General features: G+C 45.9%; 1 protein-coding gene across 24 annotated transcripts in view; it reads left to right on the top strand.

Moving 5' to 3' along the window:
- The first annotated feature begins 1,299 nt into the window (after positions 1–1,299).
- Positions 1,300–18,257, top strand: part of LOC125010249 (receptor-type tyrosine-protein phosphatase S-like) — a 62,960-nt gene continuing 46,002 nt past the window's right edge. For 8 of the 24 annotated variants that reach the window (XM_047588712.1, XM_047588710.1, XM_047588703.1 and 5 more), the window contains exons 1-2: positions 1,307–1,697; positions 15,065–15,278. In XM_047588712.1, the coding sequence (XP_047444668.1) occupies positions 15,134–15,278 (145 nt within the window). In that variant the 5' untranslated portion in view covers positions 1,307–1,697; positions 15,065–15,133. Of the gene's footprint in view, positions 1,698–15,064; positions 15,279–18,257 lie in introns of all 24 variants that reach the window. The other 16 variants (XM_047588707.1, XM_047588705.1, XM_047588690.1 and 13 more) reach the window with 4 other exon arrangements.

Raw genomic sequence — 18,257 nt, 5'->3', positions numbered from 1 at the left:
GGGGGGAAAAAACAGCTAGTATGTATGTGTTGTTATTTTTTTACCATTTCACTTTTTTTCCACCTTATTTGTATTTACAGTTAAATTATAGGTGTGATGTCGTGTACAGTGTCAGCGCTCTGCTACAGATGCTCCAGGCGTGGTTTGAGGAATTCACAAAAGCAAGTGCGAGGTGCTGACTAAGCCCCCGAAATCCACAGATCTAAATCCAACTGAGCTTCTCTGAGATGTGCTGGAGAATGGAGTTCGATCCACGGCGGCCGCACCTCGCAGCCTGCAAGACTGGAGGGATCTGTGTCTAGATGGGTCAGGGCTGCTTAGGTGGTGAAAGGTAATCAATATTAGGGAGGTGGTCATATTATTATGGCTGATCAGTGTATTGTCGTCTCTAGACGCCTGTCCGTACCTGAATATAAAGGGTAGATTTCATTTTGCAGACTAGTTATTTATTAATTCCGTCACTTAAGGAATTTCCTCCGTCCACTGTCTCTGGCACCTCATTATTAATGTTAAATTATTATTTAATATTAGTCTAATTAAAGGACAGACCATAAAAGTGCACTCATTTATCCCTGAATAATCAACGAGTCCACCCTCATTTGTGGTAATAGTGCTACAAATAATACACCCTAAAATAACCATTAAGCTGAACTGCTACATTCTCGTAGGTAGGATTTATCGCAGGGCCCTGGGCCTAACAAACCCAGCACATCTCCAGATACATAAACAGTATATTAACTAACTCATGGCATCTGTTACCCTCAAATACCATTGCATTATTTACCTCCTGTGGTGTTGTTAATGTATTCCCAGGGCGTCCCACCCCGAGTTGTATTTTTTCTGCAGTATTTCAAGAGTCCAGCTATAATTTAGTGTGGGAGTTCTGCTCTGTGGGAGCTGATAGGGGACTCTGGCTCTGTATCCCTGCCAACAGCTATAATTAGACACTATATTATGGGAATCTAGGGGGTGTCAAGGTGCTTATCTTCATTTTAACCCCTGGGGAACACGGTGGAAAAAAAAAAAATCAGTCGCCAACACACAACACCGACCCACCTCGGCAGCCGCCTCTTTCGCACCAGTCAGCGATCCGGACGGAGCTGGAGGAGGCTGGGTGGTAATGGGGGTAATAGGGGGTGATGGGGGGGATACGGTTGCTATTGGAGATCTTGCCTGCATCACGTCATGTGTAAGGGGGAGGGAGGGGGGGAGCGCTCTGGTGTGTGCTGGGGAGAGAGAGAGAGAGAGAGAGAGAGAGAGAGAGAAACAGAGAGAGGAGGGGAGGGGAGGGGGATGAGAGGACAGGAGAGAGGAGAGGAACTGAGAGAAGAAGGAGGAGGAGGAGGGCACTGAGGAAGAAGAAGGCAGGGAGTATCGATGATATCAAGCAGCAGTATCTGAGGGCCGCCCGACTAGAAATGCTCTCCCGACAAAAGGGCTGAGGTGCCGCCGTGACCCGCTGCGCTCCCGAGAGGTCGGTCGACCGACGGCACAGGACCGTGGGTGGAGAGGGAGGGGAGGGGACGCCGGCGATGTGTGCATGCATCCTCCACAAAGGCAGACCCTTCTCTGAGTGGAGCTCCGCTGCCACTGGATTACATTTACCCCAGCCTGCTGTTTCCGAGGAAGCTTCCCGCTGCAAATCCACCCACATGAATCTACCAGACGGAAAGGAAGACGGAGCACTTTCTGCCAAGGTAACCAGCATCCTATGCTCAGTAAATGTGTTTACACCCCACCCCGGGCCGACTGTTTGCACATGTCGTATGGCGCTAGAAAATGTAAGGAGGTAGGAGCGGATGGCAGCTCGGGTGGAATTTCGCGTTATGTCTTTCTTTCATTGCAGCATCACTTGCTCCCACCCCCCACCCCTCCAAAAGGGCCCCCGGGGGGGAGGGGAAGGGGCATAGGTGCCTGGTTGGCAACAGCTCTGTGAATGCGAGTTCCTCTTCACCTTCCTCTGAATAGTTGGTTGGGCACCGTGAGGGACCAGGACAGACCTGCAAAGCCTTTGTTCCTCATTCACTGGCATTTAAAGTGGCTTTCTTTTTTTTTTTTTTTTTTTTTTTTTTAAAGGGCCCTCCAAGCACTTTCCAGGTGCAGTGACTGTGATGTTGAGACACATTTTTTAAGTGACTAAAAATGAGAAATTTCCTAGAACAAAATGTCATCGCAAAGAAAAATGAATATTGCACATGCATCCTATTATTATTTAGAAGGAGGAAACTGTGCGTCCCCGTTACCAGTGCGCTGACATTTCAGTGATGCCACAGCAAAGTAAGAATCCCGTTATGGTAATGCCGTTGTCTTCTGAGGAGGCTATCACCGGCGAATTAGGAATCCATACGGCTATTAGACTACTAATATTAGAGTGATTGCTGGTACGGAAGGCACCAGGTGGCAAAGCGGATGGACTTATTTAGAACGACTGTTTTCTAGACAATGGAGTGGCTGCTGCATCTGCTACTCTCCAGCGTTACTTAAAACAAGCCCATCTGCACACGTAGGCAGTGTTCTTAAGTCCCCAGACCTCTCATAAGTCTATAATTATACGCAGGAAGATGTGTTGTTAACAGGGCCACTCATGCGAGCAGACGGAGTGAAATTTAATGATACATCGATTCATCCTGACACGTATTCCGAGGGCTATTGCTTGTTTGGGATTTATTCATGTAAACTCCGAATGCCTGTTTAGGTTTTCTTTATTTCTGCTGCGTGACTCCTGTAAACTGGAAAATCGCGCTGTCGTGGTGAATCTGAGGGAGGTCTTCCTCCTCACACACAGATGGGAAATTTTCCCTGGGGCACCGAGCATTTGCTGGTTATTGTTCCAGACCATTTCCACATCCCTAATTATTTTAATCAGTCATTTTTACGCATGGATTCTTGTCTTTAGTAGGTTCCCACATCTTTTTTCTTTTTTTTTTTTTTCCAGTGGTTTCAGCTCCACCGTCTCTCGAATAAAAAGAATACACAGCATACTCTACCTCCGTGAGAGATGTAGATATGCTCATCACTGTTCAACCCGGTTGTAATTCAACTTGGAAATTGACTCTGTCCGTGTGCTGGGAACAGATCAAATGTTCTGCCCCACCGGTACCCATCCCGTCACTGTTAGGATCTTATGAAATCAGTGATGGCATGTTCTCTTTAAATAGCATTTCACAGGGTTCAACCGTAGGCCTCGGCGGCTTCCAGCTCCTTAAAAATACGACACGGCTCTATGATCCATCCAGACTTCAATACACCAGGTGACGTGTGCTCCCGGTGGAGCGGCTTTGGTTCACACGTCAAAGGCCTCATTGAAGTCCTATTTCCAGCCTCCCGCAGCAGCAGCGCTACCCCTAACTGCTCGCATCTCCACTTTCTTCCCTCGTGTTACATGTTACGCCCGTCCCCGGATTTCACCGGTCCCTCTGCGTGCACTCCCTATTAGCTTTGCACCAGTCAGCTGGAAGGCAGGGGGGGGGGGGGGGCATCAAGGCGTGCAACTTCTGCGCCGCGAGTGTAACCACCTGTATTACAAGCAGAGGGGAACTTTGTTGTTGTCGAGGCGCTGTTATTAATTGACCTTTTCAAAGACTTCCAAACAGTGAGCTTTTGTCTGCTCCGCTTCTTCTCTTGTTTATTCAAGAGGTTGCTCAAAGCGATGCATACGCAGCATGCAGAATGAAGCCAAGAAGGGCTCAAATGATCATGACAATATTATACTTTTCTCTTATTAAAATACATATGTTTTCATATGCCAACTTCAGGTTTTTCTTATTTATATTTCCCAACATAATACAATGCTTTAATATATATCTTATGATGCCTCCTGTCCTTAGAGCCAGATAAATATTTCTGCCTCTTTCACGACTTCCAGGATGTGCTGTAAAATTCTCTCTGTATTTTTCAGTTCCTAATATAACCTGTGACCGGGCATTGAATCACCGTCCCATTTTATGGAATATATGTAATTTTGAGCAAATTCGAGTCATACACGTCAGTAATCACAAACCATCCATTGATTCCATTCTGTGAGGTTTTACATTCATTGACTGCCTAATGGTGTACACTGATTTTGAAAAAAATACCCTCAAGGTATTGTGTTATTGATTTCAGCCATAACGACCAGCTGCCAGGTTATCGATACGAGAATGCGCATGCAATACTCACATGGGAACGCGTGGCAGTCAATTAGCAGCGAACACACGACAAGGTGTTCCACTGTGTCTAATGATCAAAGCTCTGGACTAACCACGGCAAATAAATAATGTAGGCGTTCAACGGGAAATGTCAGGAAAACATTTGCACGTGAATTTGGTTTGCAGTTTGTCGGCAATTGATTGCGGAGACGCCCGAAATTTCTCTTTTCAAAATGAGAGGTACCTTCTCTGATCCCCTTTAGAGGAGCTTTGATCTGACAGCAGCACACTAATTGTACACATAAATAGTACATTATCATTCGATTAATTGTAAGTCCAGTAAACAAAACAGCCTTTTCATTCCTAGAAAGTGCAGCGTGCTAAAGATAAGTATGAAAAAAAAGCTTTAAAGTTGTATTGTTATGTTACTAATACTCTCTTTAGATGTGCTGTATCTCAACCGTATTATTATATTGCATTGATAACATGCAGCCAAGTAATATTTACATTCACAAGTACTAGAAATCTGCTGTGAATGGTGGTAAGTGTACTATAGCTTGTGCAAAGAAGCATCTCAGTCTGTCTCTGAGGATCTCTCTTCTGAGCCAGACCCATAATTATCCCTTTTCTTCTACCACGGGGTCATTTATAATTACGTGTGTGCGTGTTCATCATGTGTCAATGTTTTAGTGTGTCCATATGAGTGAAGGCTAAGAGATGGGTTGTGACTTGACTGATGCCCTTCTCCAGATGAATCAGAGGTTCTGATGTGTCAGCAGGGATGAATAATGCACACTGCTCCACTACCTCTCCTCTCCTCCTCCTCCCTTCTCCACCTCTTGTCTCCACTCGCTCGCCTCGCTTCTTCATCTCGACCGCCACATACGACCAGACATCTTCACCTTCCGTTCCGCTCCTCCCCCCGTCTCCCTCTCCATTTCTTTCCCCGCATGCAAAAGAGGGGCTCCCGCTGCCGTCTCGCTGTCCTCTGGTCAACCCTCCGATCTGCGGCAACAGCTAACCCATTCTTCTCGTCAACTTTGACAGAAGTCCCCTTTGTGGAAATCTCTCCGCGTCGCGCGACGATGCGCACTGGGGGCCGAGCCTCACCCTCCTCCGACGTTTGCGCTAAAAATGGCTAAATGTGTCGATGCACCCAATCATGGGAGGGGGCAGTGGGGCCGTCGGAGCCCCTTGACAGTTACATCCCTGACTGACAGGAGTCATTAGGAGGGTAGGGCCGACTGACAAGATGGCTGATAAAGCAGAAGACAACCTGACTAATCAGAACTCGAAGGAAGAAGGGGGGCACCCTTCGCTTTGAAGTGCGCAGATAGCCGCCTGCAACTGTTCAAACGGCAGAATATTCTATGCACCTCGCTTGAAGCGCTTGACAAGTCCTCAGGAGTGTTTTCAACTCTTGGAATGAGAAACTCCTCTTGGGTGCATGTACTGTACTGTAAGGGGGTTCGGATGAATTAATTTAGGCTGGAATGACGCCAAAGGAATACTGAGATCTTGCAAAGACATAAAATATTATGACTTAACTTGGCTTTGCTTTAACTGGTGGAAGAAGGTCTTTTAAATGCTAATGCAGCCAGGACAACAAAATCTGTACAGCGGCCGTGTACAGTGACGCATTTCATAACCAAGTCTCATTGGGGCCATTATTGTTACGTTATACATTGCGTGGCAAAGAGCAGGATATGATTAGCTTGTGTGGGTTTACAGCTCTGTGTACTTTTTTTTTACACTCTAAGAATAGCAATGTCAGGCCATGTTCACACATACCAAAATTATATTTTTCTCCCATTTTTCCCAGAGTGTGGCTTCGAGAATTTCTCTTTAAATGACAATTTAAAAACACATCTAGTTGTAGAACGACTGTAATTGACATCTCTGGCCTATGCGCGGCGCTGTTTCTGCTACAGAACCCACGCCAAATACAGAAGAAGAGGAGACGGAGCATGTGCATCGACCCTGCACAACGTATAGAAAAATAAATATTCATCCAAAGACATCATTTATGTTTGAATATGCTGTTTAAAACAGACTAAACACACTAAAATGGAACACATTGAATACTACATCTAAATCAGCAGGTATTCCAGCATGTTAGCATCTAGCTCACAAGTATAGTGTGGGTGTAAACCTAAAATGAGTGTTTTCACACTGAAAGTAGCACGTTGCTGCGTGAGTTTCTGACCAGGATCGATCCACCTTGGTGCGCTTTCACACTGCCAGCAGTCCCAGATCTGACCGGATCTGACCTCCCACCGTGAGCTCCGTTTTTTGAGCTGCTCGCAGCCCTGGAGCTTCCGCAATGACAGCCTGACAAGCTGCCCAGTGACAAAATCGGAACGCGACAAGCAGGTACATTAATGTCATCGGGTAATTTAGCGTGTTGACGTGGGACGCCTTTCACACTGCAGACGAGGCAAGCCAAGCCGCTAAATTTCACATTGCAACCCTTTCACATTGCCAAAAAGACGCGCGGTGACCTGGGATTTTTATGCAGTGTGAAAGGGGCTTGAGTTAGTGTTTGCAGATTTCAAATGGACCTGGTGCCTTTGGTACCTATCTTGTGTCCTGTTGCTGTCAGCTGTATAGATCCAAGCAAAGAAAAGGTTTTGGCAGGCCTCCATATCCCAGTGAAAGAAAGTCTTTATTGCATCAGTGAAACAGCCTTGCTACTTTAAAGACCTTTACAGTGCTGGATGGAAAAGCAACGGTGCCCAGGAAACTTATGGCTCCATTCCATCATCACAACTCACAGAGAGAAAACTTAAAAGCTGGAAGATTAGACTTCCTCCAGGGTCAGCAGGAGCGGCTGTCTGTGATATGGCAGCAAGTGTGTGTGTGTGTGGATGCAGGTGGTGGGACTGGTTGACAAGGCTCTTGAATGCAGCCCCGCATTTGTTTGTGGCATTTCATGATTACTCTGTCTCCGCCGCGCTGACGGATGCCAGTTTAGATGAGGCATTCGCGTGGCGGAGGTGAGAGTAATGGCCAGTCATTGGTGGAAAGCATCCGTGCGCAAGTCTGTTACCCTTGACAAGCGTTTCATCTCCTCACTTACCAAGACACACTCTCCGTCGGATTTTCGCCACGGAGACATAGGACAAATGCAGTTTTTCTACCCCATTACTCCGGTTTTCAATTCTATTCACAACTTTATCGTCCCTCGAGGACAATTCATTTGGCGTCACAAATCTCATCTCCATCAGGAAGTCATGAAATGGCTGGTTAGTGACGGAACCGTACATAGCACCTAAATAGGATTGTTCACAAGCATATGCAGGCGCAGGAAGCAGCCCAGCTGGTGCATACTGATGCCTGCGCGTTTGTACATATGAGACATTATGGAGTTTCAAACGTACATTAACGCTCCACAGATGATCTCACTGTTGTTGCAGAGCCGTGTTGCAGGTAATGAGCTCTCGGTGGACGAGGTATCATGTGACCACGCAAGACAGGTGATACCATGGCAGCGCAAATACACAGGAGAGGAGCGGGTTCCTAGGCAAACACAACAATGTGTCTTCAAATTGATAAGGAGCTCTCGAAGGGACTGAAGACCATTTACATGAGAAAAAGGAAGAGTAGAGGGTTGCCTCCAGATTGCAGCACACGAGGCAACGGCAAGTGCAGGCCGGTGCTTGATTTAGTGTCAGGTGTGTGTTGGCATATGGACCATCGGTTGTGTGTTTGCAGAGAGTGCTGCTCATTTTTGAAATCGTTTTTTGAGGAAGCTCACATTAATGGTGGGTTATTCTTAATGAACGATCAGTCCACGTCATAGCAGAGCACCTTGTTTCAGCAAACGTCTCAACAGGAACTAATGTCGTCTTTACCCTGCGGAGTGATGCATGGGTTTTGCTAAATATCTGGCGTGTTCCATTCACGGAGCGCAGCAGAAACATGATGCTGGGCCAGGGCGGTGGCGGTAGCGTCCAACAAAGACGAGGGTGTTGTCAAGGAGCCTCGGCCATGCATCTGGAGAAGCTCGCTAATTGGCTGCGGTGAGTCTCGTCTGGCCGCGCGCGTTTTCTGAGCGCGTGCGCGCGGCTTGATGTACTCGGTGATTTATTTCGAAGTGCATTTTATTAGCCTACCAGCGTTTTGGTTGTTGTGTGGAGCAGCTCACATTTTGAAACCAGGGACTGGCCCCCGCAAATCACGCACGTTTACACGGCGCTCCTTCTCTCAATATGTCAGAGCTGTTTAACAATTAGGGATGTACATGCATGTGCATAACTATGCGGGCATCAGTATGTGCATACAGCTCTCTCCCCCGCTAGGATAAGAGCCGGTGCCAGCCTTGGATATGCTAATTGGACAGTGAGTTGACAAGGACTCAACCATCAGCCTGCGTAATGAGCCGCTACAGAAGATCGGCCGCTTCTGAGGAAGAAGAGGCGGGAGAGGGAGAGATGGAGACAAGAGAGAGGTCGCCGAAAGAAATTATAAAATATGTTTGGGTTGTTTGCGAGCTCCGTGTTGTCGTTTCGGCTGAGCGAACGTTGCGTGGGTGTCTGCGCGTGGACACGCACGCTTCTTGATCTTCTGCTGTTGTCAGATGAAAGCGCTCACCTGTCAGGTGAAGCTGGATCTGGAAAATGTCGATGTTTTTTTTTCTTTTCTTTTTTTTTTTTTTAAAAAAGAGAGAAAGCCATGTTTTAGCAGGATGACGATGCATTTATTTTTACCTGAAGGGATTGACAAAGATTTATGAGCCTAAGGGGTTAGAAAAAATGAACTGTGCTCATGGAGCAGCAGGTAATCCTTTAACTTATTTGAAAGTGTGAAAATTGTCAAATTAAAGCTGCAGGCTTGCCTTCCAGTCTTGCTTAGTTCTTATTTAAAACCAAAATGCAGGACATGTCAGTCATAAAAATATGTTAATATATTCATACCAACTCTTACTTATGTTAAAAAATGTAAAAAAAAAAAAAAAAATTGCACACGACATTTGACTATTTGCAACTGAGAATCACATCCACTTTCCTTTAAATCAATATCTTAACGATTGAACAACTGTTCTCAGCTGCATATTCTTTTGTCATCCTATCATTTAGTTTATTTCCAAAACAATTCTTGACATTTGAAGAAATGCCAGAAAACATATCCAATAGTGCGCCAATAGAATTTGAAAAAAATAAAAAATAAATCAAAATCAACCGTTAGTCGTTGAATTGAAAGTCAGAGAATAATGTTCTCTTATTTAATATCGTATGTGATAATACCATGGCTGTATTTTACGCCGTATCTCATTTAAATGAAATGTCACATTTACGGATTCCTCATCACAGCAGCAGTAACTTCTCGTTACCAGACCGGCTTCACTTAACCAATAAACACTTTCCAGTGCCTTGACCCCCACCGATAATCTGCCCTAAATGTACTTTTACACTGTTCAGTAATACACTTCCTGCTTAGCGGGATCCAGCCCATCTGTTGCCGTGCTCGTCCGAAGCCGTTTCATCCGTTGCGCGTTGGTCTGTTTGACCTTGGAGGCCCTTTACGATGCGTGGGCGCACATTTACCACACTATTGTTGAGCAACAGCAGCTTTACTCCATCCTAGACATGCAGCGTCTGAGGTCAAAGGGAAAGTTTGGATAGTCACGATTCCTTCTCCACTCCTCCCTTTGTTCCTTGTCACGAATCCATGTGTTGTCTTGGCTCCGAAATGAAGTTGGGATGAAAACTGAAGCCCATCCAAGTCTCTCGTTTAAAGGGGCACAGCGATTTAAAAGCTGAAGCGGTTATGAATAACCGTCTCGCTGGTGTGTAATTTTATTGACGTGCTGATTTGAAAAAGGTGATGTTAGCATCTTTACCTCCCACTGGGGTTACACAGAGAGGATTTAGCTGTAAGTGTGGCTAAAGTGAAGGAAATCTAAGATTTCGGGAAATCTGCCCTCCTAGCTGTAGGTGATAAGTTAATTAAACTGTGACCTCAAGCAAAAATCCTTCCAGAGAGAGAAAGCGAGAGAGAGGATGCGGGTAGATGCAGTTTTTAAATTCTGTTTTCTCATCATCCAGAGAAAGTTATTTTTTGATTTGGATGTCATGATTTTATTATGAGACAACCTCGCTGCTTTTCCGAAGCTCGCATAATGAAATATAAAAGGGAACGTCTGGAGACACAGATATTAGAAAGTGCTCGTGAAGTGAAGTCGTACTCCAGTAAAATGCATACCTGCACTGAGGGGTGAGTCAGAAAGGCCTAGATCTTTACAATATGGAAATCAGCAGGGTTCTGTTGCATGAATTATTATCATCAACTTCCTGTGACCCAGAAACTGAAAGAAAGAATCACTGATGAATAACAATCACTGTATTATTTTTCTCATCATCAAACCATTATCGTGTGTTCCTTCCTTTTCCCAACGTGGACGTGAAAACATACGTCTTTGATTCAACGGAAACCCATTTGTTACTAAGCAACTAAAATTTCTCAATGATTGTCATGCATTCCGTTCAAACTGGCCCATTAGGGTTGGGAACCCAGACGGCAGCATTAAAAGGTTGCAGGGAAAAAAAAATCCAATTCAATACCAAATGCAAAGAGAAGCGAAGAGTTCAACAAAAACTGTAAACTTTGGAGAGACTTAGAGACTGAAGCAATGGAGCAATTTGGGATTTCACAAGAAAACACCCTCGGGTTAATGTCATTCACTTATTTTTATCAGTGAAGTTTTTCTGGGTTAATTGCTGATTTGGTGAAGCATTCATCTTAAGTGACATGAACTGAAAAGAAAAGTCACTTAGGGTTAGGGTTGGGCATAAGCACAACAGTGATCAAACTAATAGCTAAAGTCCAATTTATTTGACCGAATAATGACATAATTGACTCTTAATATTGATGCTTGATTAAAAAAAGCAACCCATAATAGATATTTGCATATATGGGCTTTCCTCCGATGCCTACAGGGCATGACTCATATTTATTCTGAGAAGTGAGATGTGAAACTCCGGCAGCAGCCTCGATTATAGCCCCAGACTCGTGATGAGCATGGCGCCGTCTGGTTGAGACGTTATTGTTATTTATTATTATTGGTATTTGTCAATATTTCCCATGGATGGCACTGTTTGGATGCGTGCCGTACGGGGGCATCCGCGGCCCTAATTCCAGCATCCGTTCTGCAGCACCGAGACCGGGACTGATTTAGCCGAGGTGTCCCGGTCTCCAGATTCATTTATATTCAGGACAAAGAACTGCCGCATTTGAGTGACAGGTGTGTTTTATTGTTAGAGAGGAACCTCGGATATTTTATTTCCACTGCTAAAAATGTAACCGGGGCGGTGTAGCTCATGCCTGCAGTAAGCCGCGCTTCATCCTGTGCCTCTGATCCTCGGCTTGTGTACGTGTGTGTGTGTGTGTGTGTGTGCGCTTGTGTGTGCTAATGCATTTGTGTGTCTGTGGGCTGTGTGTTTAAGAGAGAGTGAAGGGAAGTGTTAGAGAGTGAGTGCCAATCTCCCCCATGATGCTTTGCCATCTGCCATGTTTGTGCGTGTGTGTGTGTTGTGCTGTGCATGCATTTGTGAGCGTCGTTTGCCTACCGGGTCCAGGGTCATAGAGACGTGAAGTAATATCAGTCCCTGCCCCTCCTTGTATCTTACTAATACATGCGTCCTGCTCCACATGTCTCCTCTTCAGGCTGGCGCACAAAGCCATGCATAATTCAAAGCGAGGTTCAAGGCAAGGTTATTTTTGCGCTCAAAAAGTATATGGTGTAATTTCAGAATCACAGGTTAAAACAAAAAAAAGCCAAACAAAGAAAGCAAGACAGTTAATTACAGTGCATGTCATTTTTAGTCTTTCTTTACTCTTTTTGCTATTTTTCTGCCCCTTTGTGCGCTGTTGCAAACTGCAGTTTCCTCACTGTGGGACAAATAAAGATTTTCTAATTTAAATTCTTATTGTAAAACTCATACAGTTGCGTCATGCACAGACGCAGATGTTTCCTCCTCATATACCGAAATTTAAAAAGATAAATAAGAAAGCTTTTGCTTGACCATATCCTCCAAACATCACACTGTAATTCCAAGTCCTGGGTCCAAACTAAAGGTGAATAAAAATCCGAAGACCATAAAGTTCAGGTGAGCTATGTCACAGCTAGCATGGAGCAGCAGGAAACAGATGCGGTCTTCCCGCGAGCGCCCGTGGCTCATTGTCATGGAGACGGGCCTTGGAGACCATCTCAGCCCATTTGTGACCAAAGGAGGTTGGGGGGGGGGCGGGGGGGAGGCGGGGAGGGGGAGGCGGGGAGGAGGTGAGAAAAACAAAACATGTCATCTTCCGAGGGCCCCAGCGGAGCGGAGGCAGGTTGGATGCCATCTAACCGGCGTTATTTCATCACCCCGGTGGAGCACAATAACTGGTGTACATTTCACCACCTGAGCTTAGGGCGTCATTATCCGCTTCCCCCGCAATAAATTGCACATGTATCCCCATCAATCTATCTGTCGGGCTGACCATCTGTGTTGTCACACTGGAAAGGTAATAAGACCAACCCCTGCTGTCCTCTCTCTGGATGCTGAGCCTGATGATCGGGGCGTGCGGGTTGCGGTATGTCTGGAGGAGGCCTGAGTCATGAGAATGCTCCTGCTCACACGTTTTTAGCTCCTCTTCCGTACGCCGCAAAGTGCACGGCTGCTCCGTGTCTACGAGCCCATGGAGGAAGATTGCGTTAGATGCCATTAGCCTTAAATGCCATTAGCACAAGCTCAGACATGCCCAGACCGAGCCTGGTGCGCTGCTGCGTCTGCGTGTCTGTTTTGGCTGCTTCCCTCGACACTCGCAGCTGTAGGACGCTCTAAGCCCTTTTGTTTGAGCCGTGTCAATGGACCATCAACAGCTGGAGGAGCCGGTGCAGGGCAGCTGGAGGGAGGAAGAGGATTTGTATACAAGCAGGGGGTTAGAGTGTGTGTAAGAAAGAGGAGGAGGCCGGCGATGGGGCGCTGAGGAGGAGATGGCATCGGGAGAGGAGAGCTCTGCAGAAAAGGCGAGGAGGAAAGTGGAGAGGAAGGGGGATGAAAGGAGATGAAAGAGGAGGAGATTGCAGGAATTCAGGGACTAATGCAGGAGTGAGGCGAGGCTAAGATTAAGGATTAGTTAGGGGGGCGAGGGACTGGATCGGAGGTGGAGCGGAGAGGGTTTTTGTCAGCAGGTGAAAGACAATGGGGAGGCGTGGTCGGACTGAGAATGATGGATGGGCTTTGACTGAGGTCGCGGCGAGATATTAAGGCCCCTGCAAATCCACCGCGCAGGACATAGGAAGCAGATGCTGCAACCTACAGCATGATGAGCGCCTAATGTTTCAGTCGCCGCGTGACTCCATGCAGAACACTAGCCCTGGTTAGATTAACGCGGGCAAATTGAGTTTCCATAAGAGGAGAATTTACTTAACATGCTGCCAATGGTGCTTGAATGAGCCCTGATCTGATTTTTCTTATCACATTGTTCAATTGAAAAGGGGACGCTGAAAGCTTTTCTATTCAACGGCTATTACGCAGCGTTAGATAAGGCGAGGGCAGAGCGGCGGGAGAAAGAGCCGGCATCAGATAGGCGGCCATGTTTTCAGTTTAGCTATTTTTAGCGTAGGGACTGGCAGACAGTAATGTGTTTGAGCAGGTCATTAGCTCAATAAGCGGTCAGCGGAGTCTTTGAATATGTAACTCAACAGAAATGCCTTTTTCATTTACCATAGGCGAGTAAGGGTCGGCCTAATCGCCGCAGGTCCCTTTCCTCCGGTGTATCGGGGATGTCAGAGTGAAAGTGTACTCGGGGGGTGTTTGCGCACACTCGTGTGCCGATCACAGCGTGGCCTGTCACCTGTGAATACATATTATGTCTCCCCGGGAGCTTATATGTTATCCTGTGCTATTACTCTAGGGGAGCATGTGTGTGTGTGTGAGATATATGACAGGTTAACAAAGGCCTCCTTTCTCGTTTGGCCTCCCCGCCTGCGTCCTGACACGTCGGCCTGAGGGGCGGGGGTCACAGGGGTTCGATAGGTCTGAGGAGTTATTGACTCCCAGACGGGGAACGTCCGTGCAGCTTGTCTAAATCTCCGCAAGCGGACAGAGCTGAATTATGTCCAGACTTCCAGATGCGCGCGGCTCCGTTTGCATGCGTTTATGCAACGAAAGAGAGCAAAACGCTGATGGATACCCCCTCCAACCCCAAGCCAAGGGATTAACAAGATGCGGGGCATCTATTAAAGTAGCGGTTTCGGATACGTTGCTTGTTTATTGAATTTCGCTGCGTTCCTACTGACCCCTCAATCCTCTTTGTTTAAGTGTTTTCCATTACTGTGGCACGCTCTGGACGCATTATTGCATTAACACTTTTATGTGCCACCAGAATGCTGAAATACTGAACGCTAAGAAGGAATTAGGCCACAGCTAAAATGAAATTATTAGGACTCCGAGGAAAAAGAAGAAGAAGAAGAAGAGGCACAAAAAAAAAAACTCTTAAAAATGTATCATTGCAGCTAATTTCACGGCTCACTGGAAAAGGAGACTTATTAATACAGAAGCGGTGCGCCGAAAACTATTTTGGTCTGTTTCTTGTCACAGTTATTGAACAGTTCAGCTCTTTTGTTCTGGTATTAGTTCAGCCGGAGCTGGCCTGCTTGAGCTGTTAATCCCAAGTCAGAAGTGCTCCGGCTAAATCAAAAGAACTAATCCTGCATTAGCATGATTTTGTCTTTAATTTTCTTCGCGAGGATGTTTTCCCCGCGCCACAGTGAAATGTTTCGTGCTCTTCCCTTCGCCCTGCCCTCGTGGTGCTTTGACATTTCAGACGGCGCTCTCAAAGCAGAGTGATGAATCAGAGGTGGAGTCAAAGAAATGTGCCTGACCTTTTTCCTTTTTTTTTTTTATTTTTTTTTTTATCATTATTTCATTTTTTATTCCTGTCTGCAGAGTGCCTACCTCTGTTGAGTGAAGCCCTACCTGTATCTCCGTCATCTCCAACCAACCCACGGCGGCGCGATGCCTCTGCCAAAAACGGGCCGAGTTCAGGCCCAGCCCAGGAGGCCTGTGATGGGGCTCTGCCTGAGCCCATCTCCCCTGTGTCTGCTGCTGCCTTTGATCATCCTGCTAACCAGACCCCTGAGCAGCATCGGCGGACCACTAGGTATGACGACTGTCTGTCTATCCATCTATCCAGCTATTTATCTTCCATCCATCCATGCCAAGATTGGCAGCTGCCGTATTGTCAGTGCTAAGTATGTGGGTGTGTGTGTGTTTTTGTACATGTACACGTGTGTGTGTGTCAGAACAGTGTATCCAGGCCGGTTGGTGCATGAGCTCCGGACCGCGTGGCGTTGTTAATGTGTTTTGATAAGCCAGGAGGTCCCATCAGCATGTTCCTCATCATCTCCTTGATTACAACATTTCCACAGATTTCCTGCCTCAGTCGTCGCCTCACACACACACACTCACACACGTGCGCGCTCGTCCGCTCAAACAGCCGCGGCTGTCTCTGCTCTGAAAATGTCACCCAGCTGAGTTTCTGAAGGAAGATAAGATAGGCTAAAGAGGCCGATAGCTCCTCGCAGCATCGGAGATGAGAATTGTCTAATGCGTTTTTCATTTTCCATTTGCGTAGCCAATTTGAGAGCCGCAATCCTCCGAGGAGACTGATGTCATGTGTGAATTATTTTTATATTCAGCGAAGAGGTAGAATTACACAACAGACAACTCCGAGCCCAAGTCCTGCGAGGGTAAAATCTCGTCTGTGGACCACCTACAGCGTATTAGCAGAACACAAAGTGCGGTGAATAAATGCTTCCTTTCCGTGTCTCTCACTTCTTTACAAAGAAAGAGAGCGGAACAAAGAAACACTAACAATGTGTATTTTGCAAGCTGGAGTGGAATATTTTGTTAGAAAGGGTTCTGACGAAGGCAAAACTTTTTAAGCTTCGCTGAGAACCTGACTGTTCCTCGAAAAAACCGTTGTAGTAATTTTATCTCTAATCCTTTTTTTGTGTGTCGTTTTGTAAAATGCTAGATTGCAGATGTGCGTGCAGATTACACCTTACGCCTGTTAAAGTTAAGCTGACAGAATTCCTAATTAACTAGCTGTGCTGCAACAATGCCTTTTGTAAATAATTGTTTGAACTCAATAAGGCCTTGCAAGGAACGGCAGCTACAGCCAGACTCTTGATTGTGTTTAGTTCGGGGAAAGGCTTCATGCCAGACATTTATTGAGAGGAAAAAAAAGCTTCCTTATGATGTAAAATAAATTGGATATAAGATAAGGTTGGATATAGGCAGTTCTGGGTCTCTGTAGTTTCATTGATCAGCTCAGATCTTTTTCCAGCTATTTGCTCTTGAATAAATTATTTTCATGCAAAACATAAAAAAAATAAAACATTTCCCTCAAAAACATTTTCTACATTTACCCTAAAGCACAAAAAATGCAAATCAAACCAGAAATAATTCCTTTAAATGCTGCTCTCCACGTGTCTAAACTGAGATTATCATCCTACTGTAAAAAACTTCCACATTTGGATCACAGATATGATTTTTGCACGCGATGTGAAACGCGAACCGATTTGACTGCAAAGACGCACAAACAGGAAGAGATTCATTATTAAATGTGGCTTAAAGGCTCGTCGGACCGCAGCTGGGTGAGCTTAATACCTGCAATTTCTTTAAAGGCATTTCCCCCAAATGTTACATTAGTTTCCTCGAAACAAATTTTCCAAAACGCAACCTGATTATAATCTAATAACCCGGAACAACCTCTCAGTTCAAATGCCTTTTTTTTTTTTTTTTTAGCGCATTGCTGAATACGTTACGACGCTCCACCTGCTGGTGTCAGTCATGTCTGAGGTCGGCCGTTCAGACAAATGATTTCTTGTTACGGAGGCGTTACATTAGGAATAAACCGATACAGGTCAGGGGCAGGCCTGTCCGGTCCATGGCAACAGAGACAGACTTCCTCATTAGTCCCTCATTTTTTCCGGTCGACTTCCTAGAACCTTCAGATCATAACAGGTTTTCTGGTCAGTGCAAATCCATCCAGAGCCTTTTGCCTTGCAGGGCTTTTCTCTGGCTTTCAGAAGAGGCTTAAGTGGTAACGCTGCCAGTGGGGGGTGAGTAGGGGGTGGGGTGGGGTGGGGGGGATGATTTTGCACGAGGATTGGTGTTAAAGTGCATTTAAAAGAACATAGATAACATTTTGGACTTGATGTAAAGCCACTGAAAACCATGTTCAAGCCGCAAGAAAAACACGAGATTCACTCGTAATCCGATAGCCAGGAGAAAGTGGTCTCAGCCATGACAGTTTGTGGAGTTTTTATAGTTCACATTTTCATATTGTTGGCAGGAGAAAAGGGCAGTTTGCTCGATACTCCGCGTGCATATCCAACAGTCTAGCAGGCGGAAAAATATTCTGCTCCCGAGTCCTGAAACGCCGGGAATACATTTGTTCTGATTGACTGTACTGTAGCCGCTTTTTTTTTTTTTTTTGCTTCTTCCTGTTGAGGATTATGGAAAGCATAAAATGAAACCACTTTATTTGTGACATTCAGAGTGGGTCTTTTAGAGGAAACAAGCGCGGGAGCCGTCTTTTGACACGATGCTACTCCAGTTTCTGTCAAGGCATTGTAGTGAAACTGGAAAGTAGTCTGCGTGACTGTTAACCAGTGAAGTATAGGCAGCAGTGGAAATACGTGCCGGCAGGCTTCAGAATCTGCTGGTGATTTCCTGATAGGCAGGATTTTTCATTCTGTTGCGGCTCCGTCTTCAGCGAGAAGTGAATCAACACAGCAAGACCTCACCCAGGAGGAGGGATCCAGGTTGCTATGGTAAGGGTCATCCTGCCTTCACCCTGATGGATAGCAGGGACTCTGTAGCTGAGGAGCAGTTAAGCTGGGCGCCATGGCAACAGGCCACAGATAGACAGTAAGGCGTGGATGCATGAGGTTGTTTGACTGATTTGACTCAGCCGCTGTGAAAAGTGTAGGTTCAGTGCTGTTGGCTCAATATCACACTTAGAAATTGCTGTTTTCTTGCAGAGGCCGAGTGCACCACTAATACATAACACGCCGCGACGGTTCTCCGCAAGTTCTCCACTGAAACAGAGTGGGGCATTAACACAACTAAT

The sequence above is a fragment of the Mugil cephalus genome, chromosome 7 (genome assembly GCF_022458985.1).
Source record: "Mugil cephalus isolate CIBA_MC_2020 chromosome 7, CIBA_Mcephalus_1.1, whole genome shotgun sequence".
In the NCBI taxonomy this organism is placed as follows: Eukaryota; Metazoa; Chordata; class Actinopteri; order Mugiliformes; family Mugilidae; genus Mugil; species Mugil cephalus.
This window is presented reverse-complemented; position numbering and strand designations above follow the sequence as displayed.